Below are 25,384 nucleotides of genomic sequence, written 5' to 3' on the forward strand. Positions count from 1 at the left end.
AAAAAGTCTTCCATATTAATGTGTATTGTATATGAACTAGCAATGAAGATCTATCCACTGCTCAGTAAAGTAAGTTATAGCATCATTTGGAGATTATAATCAATTCTGTCATTTGAGAACTAAGAACGTAGTAGAAATTCCTTTAGAGTTGCATTATGGGAAATCAAAAGTGAATACAGCACAGAATTACTGCTTTTTCTTCTGTATTTTTATGTATTTATTTTTTGTTTGTTTTAAAATGTTATATATTGTCTTTTAAACTTTTTAGGGCCTAGGAAAAACTATTCAAGCCATTGCATTTCTGGCATACCTCTATCAGGAGGGTAATAATGGTCCTCATTTGATCGTTGTTCCAGCTTCAACTATAGGTTTGTAATACTGGAGACAACTGTATTTAACTTTATCATGTTTTATATAGGTAGAAGAGAGTGTGTGTTGGAGGGGTGTTGTGGTTTCTTAGTTTGTAGAGATGAATATTAATTTTATGGTCTCTTTATACTTTTCTCCTTTGTTTATATATGTGTGTTTGATTATATTGGCAGTCTTTTAAAAACAACTCAAATGTAAGTCAGTTTTAAAATTTTAGACCAAGGACGATTTATGTTGGTTTCATAATACTTTTAGTTACTTTTAAAAGTGACTAAGAGAAAATGAGTACTTTTAAATGTAGAATTAAACAGATATGTAATTAATTCCTACACACATAACTGTTCCATTCTTTCTCAATTCGTTGGATGCAGAAGTTAGAATAAGAGAATATTTGTACATGTGAATGTAACAAAGAAAACCCCCTTCTCTTTAAATTGGAGGTTAATAATCAACTGTAAATATAATATTTGGTCATCTGCCCTTCATTTTGATGCCTCACAAAACCTCAAGATCATTTTACATAGGTTTCATAAGGAGTAATATTGTAAAGGGTCTGTGATAAAAACAATCGCCATGGTATTTATATTTTAATTTTTAATTTTTATTTATTGTTTTTAAGACAGTCTCGCTGTGTCACCCAGGCTGGAGTGTGGTGGCTCAATCTTGGCTCACCGCAACCTCCACCTCCCAGGTTCTTGTGCCTCAGCCTCCCGAGTAGCTGGGACTACAGGCGCCCGCTACCATGCCTGGCTAATTTTTGTATTTTTAGTGGAGATGGGGTTTCACCATGTTGGCCAGGCTGGTATCAAACTCCTGACCTCAGGTGATCCACCCGCCTCAGCTTCCCAAAGTGTTGGGATTACAGGCATGAGCCACCTTGCCGGGCCAGTATTTACTTTTTATAAAAGACTGATTTCTGAGTAGCACTTTTCAAAGTTTAGTGTTCATTTAACCGTGTGAACATACCCTATTGTAGCAGATGCAAATAATGTCTCTTCTGTTCCATAGATAACTGGTTAAGGGAAGTTAATTTATGGTGCCCTACTTTGAAGGTCCTCTGTTACTATGGTAAGAATATGTCATTCTGCTTTTAACTTTGGAAATTAAAAATAAAGTACAGCACAATAAATAGTCATATGTGTTTATTGTTTTTAAATTCTAGGTTCTCAAGAAGAACGTAAACAAATTAGATTTAACATTCATAGTAGATATGAAGATTACAATGTAATTGTGACCACGTAAGTATTGAGAAATTTGGGGAGGATGGATATTTATGCAGCCCCCAAATTTAAAAAAGAAATTGTAGTAGTACTATGTAGGAAAGTTTATGCTGTTAACTGTGATACGAAAGTAATAGAATGACTAATGTTGAGGATCCAGGCATTTTTTAGTTTGGTGTGTAATACCCATATAGGAGGTTTTTGTTAGTGCATCACCTCATTAATGGTGACTATAAAAAGGTTTTGCCTACTTATTGAAAAAAGTCGTCTTGTAATAGTAATTTCTCAGTTAAGCTTAAAGTAAAATTTGAGATATCCCACCAAAATTATTTATATTTTTAACTTACAAATAAGTATCTGTAATAAATACAATGAAATTTCATTTTCTCAATGAAAAATTTGAGCTAGAGCAGAAATAAAAATGAAAAATAATACTAATAATACTACTTGGTAATAATTGATGTAAATATCTTGCACAGAACTTAATGCTCTTGTGTTACATTAGTTGATTTATTTAAAGTTCTATTTTAACTGTAGTTATTATTTCTCTCTACTGGCTTCTTGTGTAGGAGTCTGTCCTTTAAAAATTCATGCGGAATTTTATTTTTTCTTAATAAAACAGGCTCCATATGCAGTCTCAAGCTGCTAGCTATTAACTATTATTTCTTGGATCTACTCTGCTAGTTTAATAAAATATTATGTTTTAAAGAGAAACATGTTTTAGCTTCACGTTCTTTTTTGTGCTTATTAAAATATAACACTTCATGGAGCAGATTACTTACAAGTTATACCCAAATTGACCTCCTCCCGGGTGTGTGGAAGTTGTCCGATTGTAACATTAACATTTTCTTTCTTTCTTTTTTTTTTTTTTTTTTTTTTGAGACGGAGTCTCACTCTGTCCCCCAGGCTAGAGTGCAGTGGCGCGATCTCAGCTCACTGCAACCTCTTGCCTCCCGGGTTCACGCCATTCTCCTGCCTCAGCCTCCTGAATAGCTGGGACTACAGGCGCCCACCACCACACCTGGCTAATTTTTTATATTTTTAGTAGAGACAGGGTTTCACCGTGTTAGCCAGGATGGTCTCGATCTCCTGACCTCGTGATCCGCCTGCCTCGGCCTCCAAAAGTGCTGGGATTACAGGTGTGAGCCACCGCTCCCAGCCTTTTAACATTTTCTTTCAATTATGTATTGCAGCTTTCATAGCTTGGTTACAGTGTACATCAATAATTATTAAATACAAGTACGTCAGTATTTATTTGAGTATCACCCGTGTCTAGTGCTGTGCTTTAAGTACTGGCTGTTAGAAATGTGTAAATAAAAAATGATTTTATAAGACATTAAATTTCACTAGACTCCAAGCTCTTAAAGGTATAACCTTAGAGATGTTTTTTCTTTTGGTGACAGATATAACTGTGCGATCAGCAGTTCTGATGACCGTAGTCTGTTTCGACGGCTGAAACTTAATTACGCAATTTTTGATGAGGGCCATATGCTGAAGAATATGGGCTCCATTCGCTACCAGCACCTTATGACAATTAATGTAAGAGAATGTTTGTAAAGTTTTCCAAATTACTGTAAAATTTAGACTACGTAATTTAATATATGTAGTATTCTTTATTAGCAGAATCTGTATTATGTAGTTTAATATATGTAGTATTCTGTGTTAGCAAGTTTTTTCTGTAAAAGGGAAGATAGTAAATATTTCACACTTTATGGACTAGATGGCCTCTGTCACGTATTCTTTGATTTTGTTTTTTAACAACCCTTTAAAAAATTATTAGGTCATAAGCCATAATTTACCTGTTCTATATGTTAAACTATTTATAAATAATCTTTCATCACCTCATAAAGGTGATACGAGGACACAAGTTACCTACTTATAAAAGAAGACCAATGGTTTTCGTATTCATTGCTGTTGATAATAGCAGACATCAATTATTTAAATTACTATATCATTCATCACAGAATGTTAAATTATTAATAATGGTTTTAATTTATCTCTCCTCCCTTCACCTTTCACTGGGGAGGATAGACATGAAAGGAGTGGCTCTTTAAGAAAAAGCTAATATAAATTTTACCTTCATTCACAGGCAAATAACCGTTTGCTGCTCACAGGCACACCTGTACAGAACAATCTGTTAGAACTCATGTCGCTGTTGAATTTTGTTATGCCACACATGTTTAGTAGTAGCACCAGTGAAATACGAAGAATGTTTTCCTCTAAGACAGTAAGCATAAATGCATATTTTCTCCCAAATATGTTATTTGTGTTTTATCTGGGCCATTCTTCTGTTAGGTCTCTTTTGTTGTTTTCATAGTGCATATGCTCTATGAAGTAACTTTAAGTAGGTGATAACTCTATATTTGGATTGGTTTGGAAACCAGCCAAAATATAATGGGGAAAAAAATAGCAATTTCCCTAATCAATGGCCAGAAGTCTTGGTTAATATCCTAATTTTCTGAAGGATGACGATTTTAAATTGATGAAGAGCTCAGATATATAGTATGTGCAGAAAGTTTGATCATTACATCATCTGTATCAAAATTGGCTACGTAAATTAGTAACATTTCTTTATGGGTAAACTATAAAACTAGACAAAGCTAGAATATCCAGAAAATGCCTATGCTAAGAAATATATTTTGAAATAAAAGTTCATAAAACCAAAGTCACAACTAAAAGCGACAGTAAAGAAATCCTCTTCACAAGAAAAGTTTTGTTACTTCTTTATTGTTTAGGAAAAGTATAGTCTTCAAGAACTCCCAGTTTTTTCAGTTCCGCAGTGTTTACACTGATTCTTGGCTCTCTTCCACATCACTAATCTTTTGCAAGAATTTTCTGTGATACTCGTCCACTGCAAATTAACTGCCTTTTAAACATTTACTAATTTGAATTCCCTCCCACTTAATGTACAGTGTTTTAAATGGCCTAGCAGATTTTATGAACCATTTTCTATCTTCAGTTCATAATATATGGAGGACTCCTTCACATCCTAGAATAAAATTCTACTTCTTAATTCTCCAGAGTCACCAGTTTTGACTAAGTACTATTCCCCATTTTTAGACCAAGTGATTTGCATCAGTCTGCACTAGCTTCCTTTTGGGGGCCATTTTCCACAAAGAAATAAAGGATTTTCTACCCCCCACGCTCCTCCTTACCCACACTTAGACACATTTTTCAATGAGAGTTATCTAGGTAATCGATACATGACTCATCAGTTGATGACTTCTGAACACCCATCTGGTACAGTTCAAATTGATTACTTCAGTAGAGAACATGATTACGTATCATAAAACTTCAAAATACATATGGAGCTTCAAGTACATGGCAGCCCAGAATTCAGATGTGAAGTGCCATCTAGAATGAATCAAGTTTCTACAGAAAATAACTCAGACTCTAATGAGGGAGATTTTTATGTTGTGTAATAATACTGTTATTGCAATAATTTAAGTGAATAATTCCTAAAAGGATGTTTTTATTTTGCTCAGAAATCAGCAGATGAGCAAAGCATATATGAAAAGGAGAGAATAGCACATGCAAAACAAATTATAAAGCCATTTATTCTCAGAAGAGTAAAAGAAGAGGTAATGCATATCTACATGTTTTTTATTTTTATTGTTTTTAAAACTTAGGTTTTTCTCTTTACTAGAATGATTATCTTAAACTGTTTTTTCTGTCTCAGGTTCTCAAGCAGTTACCCCCCAAGAAAGATCGAATTGAGTTGTGTGCAATGTCGGAGAAGCAGGAGCAACTCTATTTGGGTCTTTTCAACAGATTGAAAAAATCTATCAATAACTTGGGTATAATCTGATTTTTACTCTTTTATGTGAAAAAGAATCTTGTACTGGGGATGCATTTTGTTTAGTCATATAATGGGATTTGTGCATTTTTTAAAATTATCTGGAATTTGAGGAAAGAATTTTAAAACTTAGTTGATATATTTCAACAGTTATCCGCTTGGTTTTATTTTTTACTGTGTTCTCTTTGGGTCACAGAAAAAAACACAGAAATGTGCAATGTCATGATGCAGTTGAGGAAAATGGCCAATCATCCTTTATTACATCGCCAATATTACACAGCTGAAAAACTCAAGGAAATGTCTCAGCTTATGCTAAAGGTAAGGATTTCATATTATGTTAACACTAAGCTTTAATAAGAGGTTAAGTTGTTAGGCTATAAGATTGGTGAACCCAATGGGCATACTAAACCTTTAACTACATATTTAAGAAAAACTTTTTTTTTTTCAGACCAGGTCTGGTTCTGTTGCCAAGGCAGGCAGTCTGGGCTCACTGCAACTTCTGCCTCCTAGGCTTAAGCCATCCTCCTGCGTTGGCCTGCTGAATAGCTGGGACTACAGGCACGCACCACCATGCCCGGCTAATTTTTTTGTACGGATGGGGTTTTGCCATGTTGCCCAGGCTGGTCTTGAACTCCTGAGCTCAAGCGATTCGCCCGCCTTGGCCTCCCAAAGTGCTGGAATTACAGGCATCAGTCACTGCACTGAAACACGAAAAACACATTTTAGACTAAGTTCAAAATGATCTGGGGGACATAAAAACAAAGAAGGACTGATAACCTACATTATAAGTCAGCAAACTATGGCCTTACGGCAGTGACTGTTTTTATAAATAAGGTTTTACTATAACACAGTCATGCCTGTTTTTGTTTTCTGGGACTGCTTTCTCACTACAGGGGCAGAGTTGAGTACTTGCCTTACAGGTCATTTTGCCTACAAAGCCTAAAATATGATCTGGCCCTTTACAGGAACAGTTTGCTAACTCCTAGTCTAGACTTCCATAATGCACTTCTTTTTCATTTTATTTCTTTATAATTTTAGCAATTACTCTTTATTTTTGCCTCTTTCTCCTTTAACATTTTATCCTTATTTATCCTTACTGATCTTTGGTTGAAAGCAACCCATTTTCTTCCTTTTCTTTACTTTTTTTTTTGAGATAGACTTTTGCTCTTGTCGCCCAGGCTGGAGTGCGACGGCATGATCTCTGCTCACTGCACCCTCCGCCTCCCAGGTTCAAGTGATTGTCCTGCCTCAGCATCCTGAGTAGCTGGGATTACAGGCACCTACCACTACGCCCAGCTAATTTTTGTATTTTTAGTAGAGATGGGGTTTCACCAGGTTGGCCAGGCTGGTCTCGAACTCCTGACCTTAGGTGATTTACCCACCTCAGCTTCCCAAAGTGCTGGGATTATAGGCGTGAGCCACTGCACCTGACCAACCCATTTCTTTTTAAATTTTTTTTTATTATTTTAAACTTATGGAGAATTTCAAACATTTATAAAAGTAGAATTGCATAATGAAACTGCCCATATGTTACTTCACCCCTTTGAAAGTTACCATTTGATAATGACACCACCCTTGTTTCATCTATACCCCAGACTTCTCCCCAGGGTTATTTTGAACCAAGTTCTAGATGTTATTTCATCTGTAGATATTTTAGTATGTTATCTCTCAAACAGTAAGGACTTCCCCCCCTTTATTATACCTAAAAGATTAATACTAATTTTCCTTGATAAGTCTGTTAAACTAAAAGGTTCTATGATTTAGATATTTTATCAGGTGTAAACAGTTTTATTAAACTTTTCTCATCATATTATTAATTATTTTTATTTTGAAGTATACTGTGTTTTGTTTTGTTTTAAGGAACCTACACATTGTGAGGCTAACCCTGACCTGATCTTTGAAGATATGGAAGTTATGACAGACTTCGAACTACATGTACTTTGTAAACAGTACCGACACATTAATAACTTTCAGTTAGACATGGACTTGATTTTAGATTCTGGAAAATTTCGAGTTTTAGGATGCATCTTGTCTGAACTGAAACAGAAGGTATTAAAAAAGAATGGCGTTTCTTTTGTATTTTCTCAATTACTTTAACTTCTTAAAGCAATTCTGGCACACTGACTTGCTTGAATTAGCCTATGTCTGTTCTGCATTCTTCCAGAACTTAGTGTTTTGAACATTTTCTTCACGTATTTTCTTGATTACCTCCTTTCCTCTGTTGAACCTCAGACAAAAACAATAGAAAGTTAGTAGACTGTATCCGTATTGATGTTTTAAAAAAATCTTAATTGTCATTATTTCATAGGTGACAATCTGTATGTGTGCTTCAAAATTAGTTTTTAAAGACACTATTTGTTAAATAGTTATTTAAGTAATGCTGCCTTTATGTGTGAAATAGCCTAAATTTGTAAAATCACAGTCCAGATAATACATACATAAGCAGTTGTCCACATTTTCCGACGTTTTTCTTATGAAAAGGAAGTAATTTAACTGTTCTTAAAATCAAAACTGAGAGCTAGCTTTTAGCCCTGAAGTTAAGGCAGTTTATTCATATATAGGCTGCAATAAGACATACGTCTTAGGTATTACTGATTTGTATTAAAGAAGCAGTTTATCATAGAGAATTTTCTGCAAATTTATCAACATGAGATAAGTAACACTTCTAACTGTTTAAACCTGTCAAGGCTTTGAGTAGTAAAACGATTTTTTCTATTTCTAATTCATGTATGTATTTTCACAGGGTGATAGAGTTGTGTTATTTAGCCAATTTACCATGATGCTGGATATCTTAGAGGTTCTATTAAAACATCATCAGCATAGGTACCTCAGATTAGATGGAAAGACTCAGATTTCTGAAAGGTTAGTATACTTCATGTTAGTTACAAAAAAAAAAACCTCATTTATTATTATTGTTAGGATTTTAATTGTCTAACAAACAATTGATAGTATTTTGTTGTTTTTATGTTTGATTACTTCAAATCATTACCTTAAAATAAGAGTAATTTCAATGGTCAGGCATGGTGGCTCACGCCTGTAATCCCAACACTTTGGGAGGCTGATGCGGGCGGATTGGTTGGGCTCAGGAGTTCAAGACTACCCTGGACAACATGACAAAACCCTGTCTCTACTAAAAACACCAATAGCAACAACAACAACAAAAATAGCCAGGTGTGGTGGTGCACGTCTATGGTCCCAACTGGGGAGGCTGAGGTGGGAGGATTGTTTGAGCCCCGGGGGGGTGGAGGTTGCAGTGAGCCAAGATCGCACCACTGCACTGCAGCCTGGGTGACAGAGCAGGACCCTATCTCAAAAAATAAATAATTTTCTTTTAAATTTTCTTTCTGAATTACACGCAAATATGTTTTGAAACAGCTATTAGAATTGTATTTTTTATGGTTTTCACCTTTAAATTTTTTTCAAAGTCTAAAACACCTTATCTTTCATCAAGATTGTTTTAAAATCTTTCACATTTTAAGGGTAATTAAAGTGTTTTTAATTTCCAAAGGTTGTAAAGATTGAGCTTAGTAAAGAAGGGATTGTCTTAATAAGGACGGAATTGTGTAGTATGTTTAAATTGCATTATATATTTTGATTTATTTTTTTTCTGTTGGCCAGAGTGGTTTTTTTCCCCCCGCATTAGACTAAAGGTAAAAGTAATGTTTTTTTTTTTTTTAAAGAAGAGAATCCACTTACACAATTTGATCATGAAGTCCTTGATTCATCAGAAATGTTGTCTGCCAGTAGGAGCTGATATACTTCTGAGAAGGTTAAAGATTGAAAAGCCATACACAGAATTTAGCTAAGCCACAAGTTTAAAAAGGACAAAATAGTCATTTAGGAATTAATTGAATCTGAATAGTTGACTTGAAGTAAGAGTTGGTAGGGGTAGCAATATCGTAGAAAAGAAGTTGGGGAATTGAGGAGGCTCTTCAGTGATATAGCCAGAGGAGAAATAACTGCAATACTAAGAGATGTACATACATCTTCAGGTTTCTTTTTCATGTGATAATGATTGTTTTCCATTCTAATTACATTATACAACTTTTTAGTGAGATTTAACCTAATTTGTTTATCTTACAGGATTCATCTAATTGATGAGTTTAATACCGATATGGATATCTTTGTGTTTCTGCTATCAACAAAAGCTGGTGGATTAGGAATAAATCTGACTTCAGCAAATGTTGTTATACTTCACGATATTGACTGTAATCCTTATAATGACAAACAAGCAGAAGATAGATGCCATAGAGTAGGCCAGACTAAGTAAGTGTTTTTAGTTGAAATGTATTTTTAATTCAGTGCCACTTTAATTTGTGTAGACCATTAGAATATAGTGTTGGATGTCCTGCCTTAGTTTTTGTTTTTTCGGCAAAGCATGGCTACTGATGTATTTTATACCAGCAGTGTTGAACATCAACTGCACTACGTAACCCTTCCATTTTCTAGTAATTATCCACCCACATTCTAAATAGTTCTGCAGTTCATGAAGTATTAACAATTGACGGCCGGGCGTGGTGGCTCACGCCTGTAATCCCAGCACTTTGGGAGACTGAGGCGGGCGGATCATGAGGTCAGGAGATCGAGACCATCCTGGTTAACAGGGTGAAACCCCGTCTCTATTAAAAATACAAAAAATTAGCCGGGCATGGTGGCGGGTGCCTGTAGTCCCAGCTACTAGGGAGGCTGAGGCAGGAGAACGGCGTGAACCTGGGAGGCAGAGCTTGCAGTGAGCCGAGATCACCACCACTGCACTCCAGCCTGGGCGACAGAGCAAGACTCCATCTCAAAACAAACAAACAAAAAAATTGTCTACCCCTTTGAAAAAGATGAGTAATTAAAAAAACTTGCTTGTTAGATCAGTTAAGTCCCAGACAAACTTGGTAATATACAAACTTGCTGGGCTGTCCTGTTACCCTTTAGGAAGTAAATTGAGTTGTAAATTATTTTAGATGAATGGTACATTTTGACATTGGTCACAGCACTGTAAAGAGGTGAAGATAGCCGGGCACGGTGGCTCACACCTGTAATCCTAGCACTTTGGGAGGCCAAGGCGGGTGGATCACGAAGTCAGGAGATCAAGGCCATCCTGGCTAACACGGTGAAACCCTGTCTCTACTAAAAATACAAAAAAAAAAATTAGCCAGGCGTGGTGGCAGGCGCCTGTAGTCCCAGCTACTCGGGAAGCTGAGGCAGGAGAATGACGTGAAGCCAGGAGGCGGAGCTTGCAGTGAGCCGCGATCGCACCACTGCACTCCAGCCTGGGTGACCGAGCAAGACTCCGTCTCAAAAAAAAAAAAAAAAAAAAAAAAAAAAGAAAAGAAAAAAGTAATTTCCATCTGAACACAGAACTGTTTGTTGTAATGTAGTTGTAATGTTTTGTTTTGTTTTTGAGACAGAGCCTCACTCTGGCTGGAGTGCAGTGGCACCATCTCTGCTCACTTCAATCTCCACCTCCCAGGTTCAAGCAATTCCCATGCCTTAGCCTCCCAACTGCTAGGATTACAGGTGTGTGCCACCACACCCAGCTAATTTTGGTTTTTTTTTTTTTTTTTTTTTTTTTTTTTTTTTTCGTTTTTTTTTTTTAAGTGGAGACGGGGTTTTGTCATGTTGGCCAGGCTGATCGGCTGATCTCGAACTGCTGGCCTCAAGCAATCCACCTGCCTCAGCCTCCCAAAGTGCTGGGATTAGAGGCATGAGCCACTGTGCCCAGTCAGTAATTTACTTTAAATACAAATATCTTTCTCTTTTCTTCCATCTGTAGGAGTGTCTAAAAGTTAAATAGTCAGAAAATGTCAGTCTCAAGTGGCTTAAATAAAAGAATTTAAGGATATGTTTGTCGTAATTTTCAAAGTATTCTTTTTGAACTCTTAAATATAGTTTACATATATCCAAATAACTGTATTTAGTAACCAATGGACATATTTTGTATTTTTTTTAGAGAAGTACTAGTTATAAAACTAATAAGCCAAGGGACGATTGAAGAATCCATGCTAAAAATTAACCAACAGAAATTGAAACTAGAACAGGATATGACTACAGTAGATGAAGGTGAGTTGTTTGTAAGCAGAAACTTCAATATTTATCTATATGACCATGCATCTAATTAGTGCAAGAGGATGACAAAGATGGCTACCTTAACTAGCTTACAGTTTAGGGATGATGTGTGATGTGGGAGAAGGTAAGCATGTTTATTTCAAAATACTAAAATAATTTTTTTGAAGTTTCTTAAGTTCAAAATTTTTATTTTTGTATATGTTTTTGAAAAGAATATGTTCAAAACTCAGAAATGAAAGAACAGACGCCTCCTAGTCGCCCCATCTCCCAACTTCCCCAATAGAGGTGACAAGTGTTAGCCTTTTGTTTTTGTGTGTGTGTGACCAGTTATTTTATGTGTATAAAAATAAACACGTGTTCTTTCTTTTATGGGAGAAAGGGTGCATGTCAACTTACGATACACTCTTCTGCACCTTTTCTTATTTAATGTTAAATTAATTGGAAATAAGCAAGTTTTTTCATTCTAATTCCTAATATTGATAATTGTTCATTTTAATTTAGCAAATTTCTGTTCATGACAGACACTGTTATGTCTGTGTTATATTAGGCACTCTGTGCTGTAAAAATCAATACACTTTAATCTGTCTACAGCGAGAGAGAAGTGCGTATGATCAAATAATTACTTGTCTTTCTTGCGTAGCATTTATTTCAGGGTGCTGTGGAAGCTTGGGGAGGTGGACGGTAGAGAAAGTTTGAGTAAGAAGCAACTGAGATCTTTAAGAGTAAGGATAAGTAGAGTGATCATAGTTAAACAATTAGCAGTCATTACTAGGCTTTGTGTGCATGTGGCAACTTGCCAGTTTCAGGTTGTCCAGGAAATACAGTAAAGTGAATGCATAAGGCAGATTCTCTTTGGGCAATGTTTTCCTTATTATTTTGGTAGGGCAGCTTTTAGAATTTAGTAAAGCATTTAAATTCTTTTTCAGCAATACTAGCAAATATCCAAATATATGGATTTTATTCTAACAATAAGTTTCTAAATATAATAGAACCATAATAGTTGATAAAATTAACTATAAGTCTTTTCTTATGGGCTAGTTCATTTCCTCAGAGGGAAATTTTTCAACCTCCTGTGAAGTGAAGAGAGGTGGGGAGAGGTGGTATGAGAATGGCCCTGAGAAATGAAGGAGGGAGGTTTGTTCTCTTATTTAAATATTAATAGTTAATCTGCCTGTTTTCAGCAGCCTCTTTCTTCTCTTCTATGACAAGTCCAGAGTTCCTCAGACTCTTGTTCTCCAAAGAGAATAAACCTTCAGTTTTATACATTTGGAGCAAATGGCTGGCTCTCTTGGGCAAGCTTTAGACATCTTACCTGTTCAAGCTGATTATAACTTCATGTTTCCCATTTACCCCCATTTCCTGAGCTTTGAAGGTAGAAGGGTAAGGATTCTGGGTGTGAACTAGCCTTGCATTTCCCACCTGCAGACACTTAAGCTTTTACTTTATTATCGAAAATCAGTTTCCATTCTTTCATCGTTTTCTTTCAAAAGTTGTAGACAACTCTCTCTCTGCTGTTGTCTTTTTCTCCTATTCTTTCTCCTTTGTCTAATTCCCTTAACACTTTTTTCTCCCATCGTATTTTAATGGTATTATGGGTGATGGGAACAGAGGTGATGTGTATATTTGATCATTTTCAGTCATAATTAATGTCAATTATTTGTATTTGTATAAATTTGGTCAGTCTAAAATTTTGCCTGTTATGTTCACCTACATTGTCTGTTAAAATAGCAGTGTATTTTTAGCTGTGCTCTCAAGCCAATAGCTTTGAAATGTTTAGTTATGAAGAATCCTGCCCTCTCCTTACCACTTTTTTCGGAGTCTTGCTCTGTTGCCCAGACTGGAGTGCAGAGGCGAATCTCCGCTCACTGCAAGCTCCACCTCCCGGGTTCACGCCGTTCTCCTGCCTCAGCCTCCCAAGTAGCTGGGACTATAGGTGCCCGCCTCCATGCCCCGCTAATTTTTTGTATTTTTAGTAGAGACGGGGTTTCACCGTATTAGCCAGGATGGTCTTGATCTCCTGACCTCGTGAGCCACCGCGCCTGGCCTCTCCTTACCACTTTTCCTAGAAGTTTTCCTCTATCTTGTTAAAGCTGTTTATATGTGTTTTTCCCAGTGTGTATTTTATTTGCTAGAATAAGGATGTAATGGCGTCTCTTATTTACTCGTTTAGCTGTAATCATTTGTCTTCAGCTGTGTCCCGGGTTTCATTTAGGTAATTTTGACACTGGACTGATGACAATACATGTATGCCCTTCTTTCCATCTCTCACAGTGAGGTCCTTTTCCTCTATAAACAAAAATGTATATTTGTAATTGACTGTGTATTGCTTTTTGTTACCAATCTGTTTGTCCCCTCTTACATGAAACTATGAAATGTAAAGACCATGATTCCTCTCAAATATGCTTATCAGATTTTTGTGTTCCTAGAGCTTGCCTTAGTTGTTACCAGAGTACCAGCAGCAGGAGCAGCATCTCCTAAGAAATTGGCAATTTGAAATGCAAATTCCCAAGCCCCATTCTATACCTACTTGGTCAAAAACTCTGGCGATGGCACCTAATAATACTTGGTTTAACAGGCTATTGAAGTGATTCTGATAAAGCTAAAATCAGAGAACCACTGCTTTAAAATAAAGATTGTGTTTGGGTTTTTTTTCATTAACTTCCCTTAATGTATTAATTGTATTAATACATTTTTTACCTTTTGGAACTTTAAAAATATATATATATTACCACAATCATGACTACATACTTTTTGAATTTTTTTATTACAGAAATAGTCATACAAAAATGAAAGCAGTGGCTGGGCGTGTGATTCATGCTTATAATGCCAGCACTTGGGGAGACAGGCGGGAGGATCGTTTGAGCCCAGGAGTTCAAAACCAGCCTGGGCAACATAGCAAGACTCCATCTCTATTAAAATATATATATATATTTTTTTTTTTAATTGTTGAAAGTATAGTATGAATGAAAAATACAGCGATTTAACAGTTGTGACATTTGCAGTGTTTGTTTTTTCTACTTCTTTTTTCCCATTGATCCATAATAAACTCAATTGTAAACATGGCAATTTATTTTCAATATCACAGCATATTCCTCATAGTTGGTACAATACCATTGTAGCATCTAAGAAAATAAACAGTAATTTTCAGACATTATCATATATTATTCATATCCAGATTTCTCTCATTTATCCCCTTAATGTCTTTTATAGCTTTCCTTAAAACACTAGGGTCCAAAGTTCACACACAGCATTTTATTGTATTCTGTCTTTAGTATCTTCAAGTTTAAAAGAATCTCCTTATTCTTTTCCTTCTTTTCTCTTCTCCCTGCATTCTTCCTAACATAGTATCAGTTTATATAGTAATTTATGAAGTGTCAATTTGGATTTTATGGGCTATTTTCAAGTCTGTGGATGAGCTTGGAAGCAAGGATGTCAGTGAACTGACATCCCTAAGAGTTGATGTACTATTTTGTGTTCCTGTGGATATATGTGTTTTGTTTTGTTTTTTGTTTTTTTAACAGAGAAAAGAAGAGTGGATGAAAGTACTTATAATTTTAGATTATAGCTGAGGTGTATATTTGTGAGAGAGGGGAGGAGGAGAGAAGTGGTTAGTTTTGCTACATTTCAGCCACATCTAATTTATAAAATTATTCATAGTTACAGATCTATCACAGATCAGCAAATATTTGAATTGCCACCTGTGCTGTTGTCACTAACTAGTAAATTAATAAATCAACTCATCTCAAAATATTCTCAGTGCTAAATTGAATTAATCAGGGATGGCTAGATTATCTGCCACTGTGACACAAAGAGATTTAGAAAATCTCAAATAATTCCTGTAAGTGCTTATAAATACTGGGGCCTCATTTAATTAAAATATAGGGCAAACATTGGATAAACCAGGTAATTTAAAGTGGCTAATTTAATCATCAGCTGGTATGCTGTGCTCAGAATGTTGTTTATATGTATACAGTGTGGGTCTGAGTCAGTGATTATATCTTTAGATGAAAAATAAGAATATAGATTGGTTTTCGTTGGTTTAGGTTTGGGTTTGTTATCCTTGTTTTCCCTACTCCATTTCTTACATAAATGTTTTTTATTTAGCAAATGTGAGAAGTTAAGTACCATGAATTAGATACAATCCAGTGTATTACCGTGTATTTTTATATAGCTTTATAAAATTGGAAAAATAACCTTAGATTGCTATGTTGGCAATATGAACAAGAACATAGAGGAAATAGCCCTAATCTAAGTAGAGCTTAGGAAAGTTTTTAACAGGGGTGACACTGAAGCGAACTAGCCCTTGAAAGATGAGTAAGAATTCACCAAAGAAAAAAAATAATTGAGACAATTTTTTTTAAGTAAAATATTTTTATAAAGCTTTTAAATGCTACTTTCTGACCTACAGGTGATGAAGGGAGTATGCCAGCAGATATAGCCACATTACTAAAAACATCAATGGGCCTGTGAAATAAGAACTGTGAACTCTCAATTGATGAGGAAATATCAACTTGGTGCACTCAAGGACATTTACATTATGATGACCATGGGGTTTATGAACATTTATAACTTTTTATAATTTCCATATTACATTTCTCATAGTATGGACAACTTTTTGCCACTAACTGAATTCTCCAAATACTCACATGTGAAATTTCAAAAAAGAAGCCACAAATATGTAGTTCTGAAGATGTTGAATAATCATTTTACAAAGCAGTTTTCTGAATGGGGATTAGTTGGTGATTGTTTGTAACAAATATGCTAATGCTTTAGAAATGTCAGTATTTTTGTAATTATTTCTACCTCCAAATATATATATATTGTCTTTCACTGGATAATGTGTGTAGATTTTTACATGTGCCTTATTTGACAATGCTTATGTCTTGTTTTTGCTTGTCTCATTTGAAGTTCTTTTTTATTATGTTAAAGAATGCAGCTGTATAGATTATATAGCTTTCATTTTATTGCTATTTGAAGCAGATGTTCACCAATGTCAGCAAGAACTCAACCTGAATTTAAAGGTGGCATTCCATATACTAACATCCCCCAGGTCCTCTCAAGTACTTCTGCTGAAACAAATTTGTTTGGCTAGGCACTAAGTTGTTTTCCAGTGAATAGTAACTAAAGAAGCCCCTACCTTGCTCCATGGATTATTCCTTCTGTTCATTTTCCAACTGCACTAATTGTGCATATTACTCTGCCTAATCTTGTGCATGTTTTCATTGGTTTCCCTCTCCCGGCTTTTGCTTCTCTTGAAACTGTTGCCCAGTCACTTCTGCTCCAATTCTCTTCCTCTCTAAATAGTAGTTTATTACTGCCACATCTCCATGCATCAGCAAAATGTTGGTGACATTTTTCTAGCCTGGCAGAACAGATTACTTAAAGCTATTTCACTTCAAAGCAGACTGAATGTGACTTCATCTAAAGGCAGCATTAGGTACTGCATGGAAATAGGTCATTAACTTGAAACTCTTATCAAAATATATTTTACCAGTTTCCAGAATTTCCAGTACAGGACCGCCTGAAGAGAGAGCCATTGTTCAATTCCAATTCAGTGTGAGTGACAAAGTGAAATTTAGAAGTGAAGTTGTCTATTTGATATTTAACTCTTTATTAAATCTTTCTTTAAATTTCTGCCTGTCAGTCTATATTGCTGTTTTTATTATACATCATTTTCTTTGTATAACTTGTGAGTTCCATGTGTTTTGTTTTTATTATGTAAATATCATTATAAATAAACTTATTTATAAATCAAAGATTTGTTAATTTTTGGAAATCATGCTTTTCAAAGCATCCTAACTTGCTAAGATGCTAGGTAATACGACCCTCTGGATTTGGAAGGCAAATAAAACTCTTACAGTGATTATTTAGATATTAAAGACTGAGAACTCATGGCTTAACCCCAGTCTTGATGGTATATTGAACAGACTGAATATATTTTACCATTACAGGGCTAAAAGGAGTCTTCATGTGTTAATACTACCTCCTTGTACATCACCATACCCAAATCAGTTATTCAAATTGTTAGGAATTTTACCTTTTAAAATCTCATAATGGATTTCTCATGTTTTCTGTATTAATGTATTTTCAATGATAGGCTGTTTCTTTTTTTGTTGTTGTTGTTGTTGTTATATCCATACTTTTATCTCTAATGAAATGTAGTTGGGTTCTTCCTGTAATGCGCTATTATGTCTTGGGCTTAATAAAAATATTTGTGATCATAAGTTGTATTTTCACACCCTTTTTAATAGTTTCTAACCCTTCCTCCTCCTACCCTTAAAAACATATAATATTGGGCACAAATGAGATTATCTTATGTGCTTAATATTGCCTGTTTGCCAGTAAATTGGAACTTACTACTTAGGATGTATTCTCATTGGTTCCTTCATTGGACTGATGTCAGTAAATACTGTAACCCATTATCACTACAGAGCAAATGAAGCGAGAGTTGGAGTAATATCTTGACCAACTGAAGCATTTTTTAAATGCAAGCTACACAAAGAAGACATGCCTTATGCATTTTTATAACTGTTTGGGACCCCCATAGACTTTTAACTTTATGCCAGTAGATACTTACTTTGAAACATTACTGTTGTTCCTAACAGTTGGCATTATCGTGTAGTGGAGAGACGGGGGTATGAGGAGATTTGGTTTCCATTTGTGTGACCTTACGTGTGATACTTCACAGTCCATAAATTTAAGGAATTCGGATTGTTTTAACTCGTAACAAAAATGTATTTTTGAAATTATAAATTCAATATGCAGTTCACTTTCTGCTTGAATTCACTCTCGCTTAGCCACCCTCTCTTTGTATAGAAGCAAAGAGACATTTAATTTGGATACACAATGGGATAATGGAATGCATTGTCCTTCAGCGCAAAAAGATTACCTAAAGGTTATAATAATGCTAAATATTTCCTTATGAAACTTGCTGTGGTTATACTTTATACTTGAATTATGATTTGTATAAATAGGATTATCTTATTTTGAATTTTCATAATTTTGTATAAGCATTGGATTATCACTTTTACTTAGTTCTGTCTTCATTAAAGCTTGATGTGGGGGAAATTTAGCTATGCAGAAGAGTGAAGAAAAGCTAACTACTTTCATTATCTAGAACATTATTTGCATTTATTTTGTTAAAGGTAATTTTTCTTCAGATTGCCTGGATTACATGTTGGAGGGTTTTGAATGAGATTCACATACAACCTATTATCATTTACTTATAGCAACTAATAACAAGAAAATTTGATCCAAAGAAGGTACTTAGAAAATACACTGTTTTTATGTGTAATCCTTAATAATTTATATTTGTTGTTGTTGTTGTTGTTGTTGTTTTGAGACAGAGTCCCTCTGTCATGCAGGCTGGAGTGCAGTGGCGTGATCTCGGCTCACTGCAACCTGTGCTTCCCAGTTCAAGTGATTCTTGTCTCGGCCTCCTGAGTAGCTGGGATTACAGGTGCCCGCCACCACACCCGGCTTATTTTTGTATTTTTAGTAGAGATGGGGTTTCACCATGTTGGCCAAGTTGGTCTCGAACTCCTGACCTCAAGTGATTCACCCGCCTCGGCCTCCCAAAGGCTGGGATTACAGGCGTGAGCCACTGCGCCCGGCCTAAAGTATTAGATAACTTTTTTTTCAATTTCATAAAACATTGAGAGGAAAGAAACACCTTAAATAAGATCATACCTATCTGGGCTTTTCTTTTCCTCTTCTTTCTTTCTCCCCGACATCCTCCTCTCTTTTTTGACTTCTTAATTGTGAATAAAGCTTCTGTAAATATATGTGGACAGGTTTTTATGTGGATGTGTTTTCAGGTCCTTGAAATAAATATCGAGCACAATTGCTAGATTGTATGATAAGCATATGTTTAGTTTTATAAGAAATTGTCACTGTCTTCCAAGGTAGCTGTACCATTTGTACTCTCATCAGCAACAAATGAGAGTTACCCGTGCTCCACATCCTCGTCAGCGTTTGGTGTTGTCTGCTGTTTTGGATTTTTTACCATTGTGACAGTCATATAGTGGTATCTTGTTTTAATTTGCAGTTCCCTAATGACATTTTGTTGGACACCTCTTCATATGCTTATTGCTACCTGTATCTTTGTTGAGGTGTCTATTGAGGTCTTTTGCCCATCTTTTGATCAGCTTGTTTGTCGTCTTATTGTTGAGTTTTATGAGTTCTTTGTGTGTGTGTGTGTGTGTGTGTGTGTGTGTGTGTGTGTGTGTGTGTGCAACATGGCTGTTTATTCCACCTGGGTGCAGGTGGGCTGAGTCCGAAAAGAGAGTCAGTGAAGGGAGATACGGGTGAGGCCGTTTTATAGGATTTGGGAAGGTAATGGAAAATTACAGTCAAAGGGGGTTGTTCTCTGGTGGGCAGGGGTGGATCTCACAAAGTACATTCTCAAGGGTGGGGAGAATTACAAAGAACCTTCTTAAGGGTGGGGGAGATTACAAAGTACATTGATCAGTTAGGGTGCGGCAGGAACAAATAACAATGGTGGAATGTCATCAGTTAAGGCTGTTTTTACTTCTTTTGTGGATCTTCAGTTACTTTAGGCCATCTGGATGTATACGTGCAAGTCACAGGGGATGCGATGGCCTGGCCTGGGCTCAGAGGCCTGACATTCCTGCCTTCTTATATTAATAAGACAAAACAAAATAGTGTTGAAGTGTTGGGGTGGCGAAAATTTTTGGGGGGTGGTATGGAGAGAGAATGGGCGATGTTTCTCAGGGCTGCTTCAAGCGGGATTAGGGGCGGCGTGGGAACCTAGAGTGGGAGAGATTAAGCTGAAGGGAGGTCTTGTGGTAAGGGGTGATACTGTGGGGATGTAAGAAGAAACATTTGTTGTATAGAATGATTGGTGATGGCCTGGATACGGTTTTGGATGAATTGAGAAACAAAATGGAATAAGAGAAGGAGAAAAACAGGTATAAAAGGTCTAAGAATTGGGAGGACCTAGGACATCTGATGAGAGAGTGCCTAAGGAGATGCAGCATAGTCCTGCCAGCAAAGATTATTTATTTACTTCAAGAGTTTAGAGTGGCAGTTTGGGGATAGCACCAGGAGATATCAGCTGTGATGGCTTGGAGAAACAGTGTAAACCGGCAGTGTAAACAAGAGCAGGGCATGTATGAGTAGTTGAGAACGGTGAATAGGAGTATGACTAGACAGAAGATAGTAGGGATGACAAGTTTTTTGGGCCACAGTCTAAGTTGGTCTGGTGTCAAATGAGACTGGGGCCTAATAAAAAGGATCATCTATACAGGAGCTTAAATGGGCTGTACCTTGTAGCATTCTGAGGACAGGCCTGAATTCTGAGAAGCGAAAGTGGTAAAAGTATTGTCCAGTCCCTTTTAAGTTGGTGGCTGAGCTTGGTGAGGTGTGTTTTTAAAAGACCTTTAGTCCGTTCTACTTTTCTTGAAGACGGAGGACCGTAAGGGATATAAAGGTTTCACTGAAACCTACTAAGAGCCTGAAAAACTGCTTGGCTGATTTGACTAAAAAAGGCTGGTCCGTCATCAGACTGTATAGAGGTGGGAAGGCTAAACTGAGGAATTATGTTTGACAGAAGGAAAGAAATGACTGCGGTGGCCTTCTGAGACCCTGTAGGAAAGGCTTTTACTTATTCAGTGAAAGTGTCTATTTGGACTAAGAGGTATTTTAGTTTCCTGACTCGGGCATGTTGAGTAAAGCTAATTTGCCAGTCCTGGGTGGGGCAAATCCTCGAGCTTGATGTGTAGGGAAGGGAGGGGGCCTGAATAATCCCTGAGGAGTAGTAGAATAGCAGATGGAACACTGAGAAGTTATTTCCTTGAGGATAGATTTCCACGATGGAAAGGAAATGAGAGGTTCTGAGAGGCGGGCTAGTGGCTTGTACTATAGCATAGCCTGCCTTTGCTGGTATGCGGCGATTAGGCCTGGTGGAACTGCCATCAATAAATCAAGCGTGATCAGGGTGAGGAACAGGAAAGAAGGAAATATGGGGAAATGGGGTGAATATCAGGTGGATCAGAGAGATACAGTCATGGGTGTCAGGTGTGGTATCAGGAATAATGTGGGAGGCCAGATTGAAGTCTGGGCCAGAAACAATGGTAATTGTGGGACTTAAAGAGTGAGTACAGCTGAAGGAGCCGGGGAGCAGAAAGTATATGTGTCAGGTATGAGGAAGAAAATAGATTTTGGAAGTTATGAGAAATGTAGAGAGTGAGTTGAGCATAGTTTGTGATTTTGAGGGCCTCTAAAAGTATTAAAGCAGCGGCAGCCGCTGCACGCAGACATGAGGGCTAGGCTAAAACAGTAAGGTCAAGTTGTTTGGACAGAAAGGCTACAGGGTGCGGTCCTGGCTCTTGTGTAAGAATTCTGACCGCACTAACCATGCCTAGGAAGGAAAGGAGTTGTTGTTTTGTAAGGGATTGAGGTTTGGGAGATTAATCGGACACGATCAGCAGGGAAAGCACGTGTGTTTTTATGAGAATTATGCCGAGATAGGTAACAGATGAGGATGAAATTTGGGCTTGACTGAAGTAATGGGGGCTGTCTGTGAAGCCTTGCGGCAGTACAGCCTAGGTAATTTGCTGAGTCAGGGTCAGTCTAAGTGAAAGCAAAGAGAGGCTGGGATGAAGGGTGCAAAGGAATAGTAAAGAAAGCATGTTTGAGATCTAGAACAGAATAATGGGTAGTAGAGGGAGGTATTGAGGATAGGAGAATATATGGGTTTGGCACCACGGGGTGGATAGGCAAAACAATTTGGTTGATAAGGCGCAGATTCTGAACTAACTTGTAAGCCTTGTCTGGTTTTAGGACAGGTAAAATGGGGGAATGGTAAGGAGAGTTTATAGGCTTTAAAAGGTCATGCTGTAGCAGGCAAGTGATAACAGGCTTTAATCCTTTTAAAGCATGCTTTGGGATGGGATCTTGACATTGAGCGGGGTAACGGTGATTAGGTTTTAATGAGATGGGAAGGGGTGCATGATCGGTCGCCAAGGAGGGAATAGAGGTATCTTATACTTGTGGGTTAAGGTGGGGGGATATAAGAGGAGGACACAAAGGAGGCTTTGGATTGGGAAGAAAGGCAGCAATGAGATGTAGCTGTAGTCCAGGAATAGTCAGGGAAGCAGATAATTTAGTTAAAGTGTCTCAGCCTAATAAGGGAACTGGGCAGGTGGGGATAACTAAAAAGGAGTGCTTAAAAGAGTAATGTCTAAGTTGGCACCAGAGTTGGGGAGTTTTAAGAGGTTTAGAAGCCTGGCTGTCAATACCCACAACAGTTATGGAGGCAAGGGAAACAGGCCCTTGAAAAGAAGGTAATGTGGAGTGGGTAGCCTCCGTATTGATTAAGAAGGGGACGGGCTTACCTTCCACTGTGAGAGTTACCCAAAGCTCTGCGTCCGTGATGGTCTACGGGGCTTCCGAGGCGATCGGGCAGCATCAGTCTTCAGCCGCTAAGCCGAGAAGGAGTCAGTCAGAGAGCCTTGGGCCAGAGTTCCAGGGGCTCTGGGAGTGGCTGCCAGGTGAGTTGAACAGTCCAATTTCCAGTGGGGTCCCGCACAGATGGGACACAGCTTAGGAGGAATCCTGGGCTGCAGGCATTCCTTGGCCTGGTGGTCAGATTTCTGGCACTTGTAGCAAGCTCCTGTGGGAGGAGGTTCTGGAGGAATGCCTGGCTGCTGCAGTTCAGGCGTTTGGAAGTTCTTGTGTGCTGGAGATGTGGCTGGGGTTTGTCTCACAGTGGAGGCCAGGAATTGCAACTTTTTTCTATTATTGTACACCTTGAAGGCGAGGTTAATTAAATCCTGTTGTGGGGTTTGAGGGCCAGAATTTAATTTTTGGAGTTTTATTTAATGTCGGGAGCAGATTGGGTAATAAAATGTATATTGAGAATAAGACGGCCTTTTGACCTTTTAGGGTCTAGGGCTGTAAAGCGTCTCAGGGTTGCTGCCGAACGAGCCATGAACTGGGCTGGGTTTTTATATTTGATGAAAAAGCCTAAACGCTATCTGATTTGGGATAAAGAAAAAGGAGTATTAACCTTGACTATGCCTTTAGCTCCAGCCACCTTTTTAAGAATAAATTGCTGGGCAGGTGGGGGAGGGCTAGTCACAGAACGAAACTGTAAGCCAGACCAGGTGTGAGGAGGGGAGGCGATAAAAAGATTATAGGGTGGAGGAGTGGAGGCTGAGGAAGAATTGGGACCTAGCTTGGCCTGGCTAGGAGGGGAGAGGTCAGATGGGTCTGTAGAAAAGGAAGATTAGAAAGACTCAGCGACGCTTGGCGTTGGGACTGAGGGGACAGGCAGGAGATTTGGGACGAGTTGCATTGGGCACAGAGACTAGGAATGGACTGATGTGTAAAAGAATGCCTGGATGTCAGGCACCTCAGACCATTTGCCCATTTTACGACAGGAATTATTTAGATCTTGTAGGACGGAAAAATTGAAAGTGCCATTTTCCGGCTATTTGGAACTACTGTCGAGTTTGTATTGGGGTCAAGCGGCATTGCAGAAGAAAATAAGATGCTTAGATTTTAGGTCAGGTGAGAGTTGAAGAGGTTTTAAGTTCTTAAGAATACAGGCTAAGGGAGAAGAAGGAGGAATGGAAGGTGGAAGCTTGCCCATAGTGAAGGAGGCAAGCCCAGAGAAAAGAGAGCGTAGAAACACGGAGGGAAGGGGTTTGGGGGTTCTTGCCCCCTAGAAAAGCAGGACTTGCTGCTAAGGGTGAAGGAGAAGGGGTTGAGGGGTACTTGCCCCTGCCCCAGGAAAGCGGGACTTGCCGCTAATGGTGAAGGAGAAGGGGTTGAGGGGTACTTGCCCCTGCCCCGGGAAAGCAGAGAAGGGGTAGAGACAAGGAGAGAAGGGGTTGGGGTACTTGCCCCTTCCCCAGAAAAGCGGGACTTGCCGCTAAGGGTGAAGGACCAAGGCAGGTGTCCCTGCGTGGTCTGACACCCTTGATACGTGGGTGTATAATCAGAGAGGCGTCCCTGCATTGATTAAACACCAAGGGAAGGCTGCCTTCCCAGTCCGTGACCGGCGCCGGAGTTTTGGGTCCACGGATAAAACGTGTCTCCTTTGTCTCTAGCAGAAAATGAAAGGAATTGAAATTAAGAGAAGGGAGAGATTGAAGTGTAGCGCCAAGATTGAAAGGAGAAAGAGGTTGAGGGATAGTGAGGGAAGTTGGAGAAGAGAGTAAAAAGAGGCCTCTTACCGGATTTGAAATTGGTGCGATGTTTCTTGGGCTGGGCGGTCTGAGGACCTGAGGTCATAGGTGGATCTTTCTCACGGAGCAAAGAGCAGGAGGACGGGGGATTGATCTCCCAAGGGAGGTCCCCCAATCCGAGTCACGGCACCAAATTTCATATGCGTCCGTGTGAAGAGACCACCAAACAGGCTTTGTGTGAGCAACATGGCTGTTTATTTCACCTGGGTGCAGGTGGGCTGAGTCCGAAAAGAGAGTCAGCCGAGTTTTATGAGTTCTATATAATTTTGAATAATAGTCTTTTGTCAGATACATGTTTTACAAGTATTTTCTCCAAGTCTGTGGCTTGTCTTCTCCTTCTCTTGATCTCTGGGGTATCTACATTTTTCTCATCACAACAACTTTATTCATGTCAGTAAATTCATCTTTACAAGTTTCTCTGGCTGCATATCTAGAGCCTTTTGAGCCGTGTCAGATTCCCACAGTCAGCTCTTTTCTCGATAACTCTTTATATTCAGTTTGAATTTCATTCCAGGATTATCAGTTTTTGTTCCTTTGCTGCACTTTCATCTTTGTTGGGGAGTTCCCTCTTTTGATTCATTTTTGTAAAATGTCAAAGGGATTTATCACTGGGCCACAAGCAGGCAATAGCAATACAACTACACACTTTGCTATCTATGCAGGAATAACAGATGTGCAGTGACCTCTGGCAGTCTTTGATAGAAGTGACTGGTCATTGGTCATGATGT

General features: G+C 38.0%; 1 protein-coding gene across 8 annotated transcripts in view; it reads left to right on the forward strand.

The window, feature by feature from the left end:
• The window catches only part of SMARCAD1 (SWI/SNF-related, matrix-associated actin-dependent regulator of chromatin, subfamily a, containing DEAD/H box 1), an 83,464-nt gene extending 65,801 nt beyond the window's left edge, over window positions 1-17,663 (forward strand). For all 8 annotated transcript variants that reach the window (XM_009448038.4, XM_063809688.1, XM_001163670.6 and 5 more), the window contains 13 exons: window positions 269-368; window positions 1,378-1,437; window positions 1,532-1,607; window positions 2,993-3,128; window positions 3,679-3,816; window positions 5,075-5,170; window positions 5,269-5,386; window positions 5,582-5,703; window positions 7,246-7,434; window positions 8,129-8,247; window positions 9,469-9,651; window positions 11,327-11,436; window positions 15,851-17,663. In XM_009448038.4, coding sequence (XP_009446313.1) covers window positions 269-368; window positions 1,378-1,437; window positions 1,532-1,607; window positions 2,993-3,128; window positions 3,679-3,816; window positions 5,075-5,170; window positions 5,269-5,386; window positions 5,582-5,703; window positions 7,246-7,434; window positions 8,129-8,247; window positions 9,469-9,651; window positions 11,327-11,436; window positions 15,851-15,912 — 1,509 coding nt within the window. In that variant the 3' untranslated portion in view covers window positions 15,913-17,663. The remainder of the gene's footprint in view (window positions 1-268; window positions 369-1,377; window positions 1,438-1,531; window positions 1,608-2,992; window positions 3,129-3,678; window positions 3,817-5,074; window positions 5,171-5,268; window positions 5,387-5,581; window positions 5,704-7,245; window positions 7,435-8,128; window positions 8,248-9,468; window positions 9,652-11,326; window positions 11,437-15,850) is intronic.
• Window positions 17,664-25,384: the final 7,721 nt, after the last annotated feature.

This window comes from Pan troglodytes, chromosome 3 (assembly GCF_028858775.2).
Source record: "Pan troglodytes isolate AG18354 chromosome 3, NHGRI_mPanTro3-v2.0_pri, whole genome shotgun sequence".
Taxonomy (NCBI): domain Eukaryota; kingdom Metazoa; phylum Chordata; class Mammalia; order Primates; family Hominidae; genus Pan; species Pan troglodytes.